This window comes from Centruroides sculpturatus, unplaced genomic scaffold (assembly GCF_000671375.1).
Source record: "Centruroides sculpturatus isolate CEXI.00-Female unplaced genomic scaffold, Cexi_2.0 scaffold3709, whole genome shotgun sequence".
Classification (NCBI taxonomy): Eukaryota; Metazoa; Arthropoda; class Arachnida; order Scorpiones; family Buthidae; genus Centruroides; species Centruroides sculpturatus.
In genome coordinates, this window is record NW_019387881.1 from 1 (window position 1) to 5,219 (window position 5,219).

A 5,219-nucleotide genomic window follows, 5' to 3' on the forward strand; every position below is an offset into this window, starting at 1 on the left:
TTATATCGCAAGTACTTTCGACGAGTATTATATCGTCGTCCTCAGGCGAAAAAAGAACAGATTTGAAAATTAGAACGTGCAGTGTGTTTCAAGTAGAAAACGCAAAAATTTTTCTTGTCAATTTCTAAATTATAACGTTCGGTAATTCCGTTAGTCACGTGCAACAAGCTGTTGCGGGCGTTCGAAATATCTAACACGACTAAATCCACACGACTAGCAACGCATGCATTGAGGAGCGATCGTACTAATTGTGCGACTCTTGGCAATTTCTGCTATTTAAACGCTGGTATAAAGTAACCCATATTTCGGGCAAGTCGAGTGTGGGGACGTTGCATGCGTCTGTGGTCATTGTAAATAATTACAAATGTATTTTCTGGCCTCCGTCATTACCATTATCGAAAGTACTTGCGATATAAGAAAAATCGTATTAACGCTGAACTCAGTGCTTTTTATCAAGAAGCTAAACATAGTGATGAATATACACTTCTCAGGTAATTAAAACATACAGCTCTTTGATGATTAATTTGCTCAGAGACACTTTGAAATTCTGGATAATTTTACCTATTGTTTAGAAAGAGCATCTGTATTTTCTGTTCTTCCTTTCACAGAAACTATGGTACAAATGGTAAACTTAGGCTCATTTTGTAGTCCGACAGCAGCTTGGCACAGAAACAGTGGAGTTTGCAGAGCCGCACTACATTTGCTGCCCTCTGTTCTGCAAGACATCAAACTAGGCACACACTTTAGGTCTAGCAACAACTCCAAAGTCAAACAACGTTCAGCATTAATGTTTGATGCTGATGCTACACTGCAATGAGTTAGCTACCTGCCAGAGTTTGACTGTAAACCAAATGATGTTCTTGGGTACGGGAAAAGGCTCTCTTAGTTCCACAAAAGAGGGGAAACCGTTTGTCTCTTATAATATTTCACATGAAGTTTATTTATAGTAATAGAAACTTAAATTAAGATAGAAACTAATGTACATACTAATTCATTATCTCTTCCTTTAAATATTTGAAAATTAGCCAAATTACACTCAGGGAATGGAGAGTTTCCATTTTCCTCTCGGTACTTCACCCACGGTTGCGAAAATGTGTATTTACAGTGGGAACAACTTAACCGAAACAAAGTAAGTTAGAACAGTTACGTAAATAACTCCAATCTCACGCATTCTAAATAATTACGAATGTATTTTCAGGCCACCGTCATTACCATTATCAAACTTTTATAACCATTGCTACTTGGATAAATTGGAAGTGCTGCGAGAAAAAAACAAAACAGTTGGCGTGAAACTTCATCTAATTTCAGAAGGTAAGAGACATTTAACTAACGTTAAATTAACTTTTCTATATATTAATTATAGCGTTTTGTCTCTAGCACTAGGCTCCAACAAATTACGCGAATTAAGGAAACAGACTGTAACAAAGGTTTTAAGTCTAGGAGACACCGTTCAGGTGAGTGTCGTGGATTACGACATTAATAATACTGTAATTATTTTTACAAATAATTAGTTATTTAACAGGATGTCTGCTCAGCCATCGGATCGCCAAATAAAGTCTTTTATAAAGCGGACGATAAAATGAAGATCCACCTGCCGAATTCTCACAAATTAATAACTTACAGTTCGTCAGATTACTTCTACAATTTCTTTACGCTAGGAATGGTACGTTAATATTATAAAATTATATAGGATAGGCTGGTGCTTGTCAACATCATGCATACTCGTGGTTTATGCACAGTGTTGCTAAGCATCTTTATGTGTGCTTGTTGATTAAACTGAAACATGATGGCACCATTCATTGTTTTACAAAGGTTAAATTTATGTCACAAGTTGTAAATTCAAACCTATAAACGTAGGCACCGATTTAGGGCAAACAATATACAATTACATATACAGGATGTATATTAAAGTCCTTACAAACTGATATGTAAGTGAGGCACAACATTCAACACACAGTAACAAATGAAGCATGAAGAGATAGGAAAATGACAAATACCCAAGTTATAAATAAACACATGAATGAACATACAAGAAATACACATTTTACCATCCATGCTTGACATGCACATTTGCATTTTACACTTTCTATTCCTACTATTCACATATGCAGGATGTCTTTTCGTACTAAATTGGTCACACTACAAAGTCACATGACAGAGTCAACCATTATCTTGAGGATCTTCTTTACCTTGGTATGTAAAACTGTCTCTCTGGTATTGATATTGGATAAAAATCAAAACCAAATCTATTCAGAGCTTCAAAATAAAGGCCTACTCCGTCATATGACTTTGTAGTATTCCTGAACTGTGAAAAGTGACAAATTACAAAGATGCTCCTATAATTCTTTTGAGTATTTCTTGTATTATGTGGAATTTTTTAATCCTCAGATTTATTGTCAGTTATGTGTACTGCCTAGCATAGTCCTGACAAGTTTAAACACTGATACATTTAATTGTGTTTGTATCGTATATACCCACAGTAGCCAAATGCAGCTTGCCAGCCAATGGGGCTCTTCTAGACTCATACTATGGCTTCCACATAAGTTATATATAAGCATATCACACAAAAATTAGTAACACCTAATAAAAATGGGAGTAGGGTGCTGTGAGAGAACTGTTGTGAGATAAATAGCACAGACATAGTCTGTGAGGTCATTTTTGTCTCCTGAAGTGTGACAATTCAATGCGAGTGTTGAATTGAGTCCACAGTATGGGCATATGACAGACATTACTGAGTAGAAAAACCGAGCTATCGTTTTTGACCATGCCCACAGACACAAAGTGAATGAAGTCACCCAATTTGTTGGTGTGTCGAAGTGTACTGTCTACAAATAGTGGTGCAGTTCACATTCAACTGAAAATAGAAAATGATTCAGTGATTCTTTCAGTCATAAAATTGAGCTATCTTTGTACCTGACAGATGCAGACAGGTGAACATTGCATTTGCTGCAACAAAAGAGACTATTTTTGTACCTGCCAGTCACAGGAGAGGCGATCCTTGTACCCTGTCAGGGATAAGAGATGTTTGCACTGGCCAGGCATGCAGACAATCTTTGCACCACTTGAATGCAATCAACATAAAATGCAAAGTTTTATCAAAATCAGCCTATCAAACTTTGAGAATGAACTCAATTCTATAAGCCAGGCAGAAGATGTGCTTGCAACCTTGGGACATCACATGATATTGCTTTGTTGCACACACTCTTGTTAGGGCCGTATATCTCAAAAATAAAGTCATGGATCTCCATTTATTTATTTGTTTTGGATTCTTCATAGTAATTAATTGATAATTGCAAAGTTTTATAAAAATTGATCAAACAGATTTCGAAAATGAACACAATAATGTAAGCCACATAGAAGAGGATTCTGTAATGCTCTGCTTCAATAAATGCAAGTTTGCCCCCTCTTCCACCCATCTCCATATAATCTGATTAGATTCTGATGTTAGATTTACGTTTAAAATTATAATCTGTAGATGCCACTTTTTAATTTCCAGGACATATTGTTCGATGCGAGAATTCACAGAGTGAAGAAATTCATCCTGCACACAAACTATCCCGGTCATTATGATTTTAACATTTATCTTCGTTGCAATCTCAGCATTGATATCAATTGCACCAATAAAGAAAACAAGAGCGAAACTCTGACTATTACAACTTTCACCAAGGTAAGTTGGTTCTATTAGTAACTTTTGTTTGCAATTAGAGAATGACGTAACCTTCTTTGGTTCCAGTGGGATTCGGTGAAGCACAAACTCATTAAATTGTCTGTGTTACCGGTAGTTTTAAACAGAACGTCCACCAACACGACAAACCCCTTTGGTTCAACGTTCTCTTTCGGATTTGAAGATATGATTTTTGAGGTAATTTTGTTATGATTCTACAAGCTTTCTTATATACATTCATAAACAATAAACAATTTCTAGACACTACATTTATCACATTCCAGTTTTATGTACGTGATACATAGTAGTCCTTATACACCAATGTAACTGTACATCATGTTCTTAAGTGACTACACCTACAAGATGAGACCACCTGCAGTGTCATGGTGGGAAAATTCAGAAGTTAGCACTCCTCTCTCATAAATGATGCACAATATGAGAAAAAAGTCAATTACAAATCATATACACATTTGCATCAGGGATGGAGCTTCTTGTTGCTTATTAGAATAATACACTGTGTCTATGTCTAGCGTGCATTTTCATTCTCTATACTTTGTGATAGAATTCTCATCTCATATTGCCATATCAGGTTTTCCCGACCTCGACCACACCCGGCGCAGATTAGTAAGTAGTTAGTAAATACGCCAAGGTGTTACTAGGGAAAGTTAGTACACAGAGTGGTTTCCCGTTGCCTTCTCTGGGGCGTGATGTTACGCGAGGGAAAAGAATGCCTTCCGGGAGGACTTTTATGGGGAACTGGCCTCCTATTTAGTCGTTATTGGCAAGGAGAAAACTCGGAAAACTGCAAGCAGCCAGCCTGTCCGATCGTGGCGCGAACCCACGACCGAACTCCCAGTGTTTAGGGTACGAAGACCACTCGGCCACCGGTGGGCTCGTGATAGCATTAGTGATGTAGTATTTGGAATTGAATACCAACGAATTACCATTTCAAGCTTTTTATTCATGCATGCAGGGTGTCCATCTGTACTAACTCAGCCATACTCAACAACTTTGTAATAGACTTTTGCCTTATTGTGCATTGTATTTGAGTAAGAGTGTTAACTTCTAAATTTTATCTCTAGAGTTGCTGCAAGCAGTCTCATCTCGTAGCACTTTACTATAAGTATACATCGTGTTTGTAGCTGTAGCTAGCTGTGTTTGTCAGTGATGTAGATGTACACGGACTTTATATTCACCCTGTATACATTATTTAAAGTTCAAAAACTGTAAACAGAAACTAAAACAATTCCATTTTCTGATTCAGGATAGTTTTACGTGTTACTGCCATTAGGTAGGCATTTTGAAGTGTTGTAAGTTGATATTAGAGAGGTTGTGGCTGACGTTTTCAATGCGAAAACATGTATGTCTGACATTCAGCACCGCTTTCCTATAAGCCTAGAAGTTTGACAATGGTGTTTGGATAGTCAGTGGAATCTTGCTCGACATTCCAAACACTATTGCCTAACTTCTAGGACTTTAGGAAAGCGGCACTGAATGTCCGACGTACACGTTTTCACGTTGAAAACGTCGGCCGCAACTTCTCTAATATTATCTG

At 37.2% G+C, this 5,219-nt stretch overlaps 1 protein-coding gene across 1 annotated transcript; it reads left to right on the forward strand.

The window, feature by feature from the left end:
* The first annotated feature begins 855 nt into the window (after nt 1–855).
* LOC111616675 (UPF0183 protein C16orf70-like) lies at nt 856–4,222 on the forward strand. Its single transcript, XM_023358059.1, has 6 exons — nt 856–1,129; nt 1,199–1,311; nt 1,378–1,454; nt 1,523–1,663; nt 3,497–3,667; nt 3,734–4,222. Exons 1-6 carry the CDS (start codon nt 1,044–1,046, stop codon nt 3,875–3,877), a joined length of 732 nt encoding a protein of 243 aa, XP_023213827.1. The 5' UTR covers nt 856–1,043; the 3' UTR covers nt 3,878–4,222.
* The last annotated feature ends 997 nt before the right edge of the window (nt 4,223–5,219 follow it).

Excerpts from the sequence above, each read along its gene's own strand:
- LOC111616675 (XM_023358059.1), top strand. The coding sequence starts at position 1,044 with ATGGAGAGTTTCCATTTTCCTCTCGGTACTTCACCCACGGTTGCGAAA. Across the intron at positions 1,455-1,522 it reads GTCTAGGAGACACCGTTCAG|GATGTCTGCTCAGCCATCGG; the intron begins GTGAGTGTCGTG and ends GTTATTTAACAG. Across the intron at positions 3,668-3,733 it reads CTATTACAACTTTCACCAAG|TGGGATTCGGTGAAGCACAA; the intron begins GTAAGTTGGTTC and ends CTTTGGTTCCAG.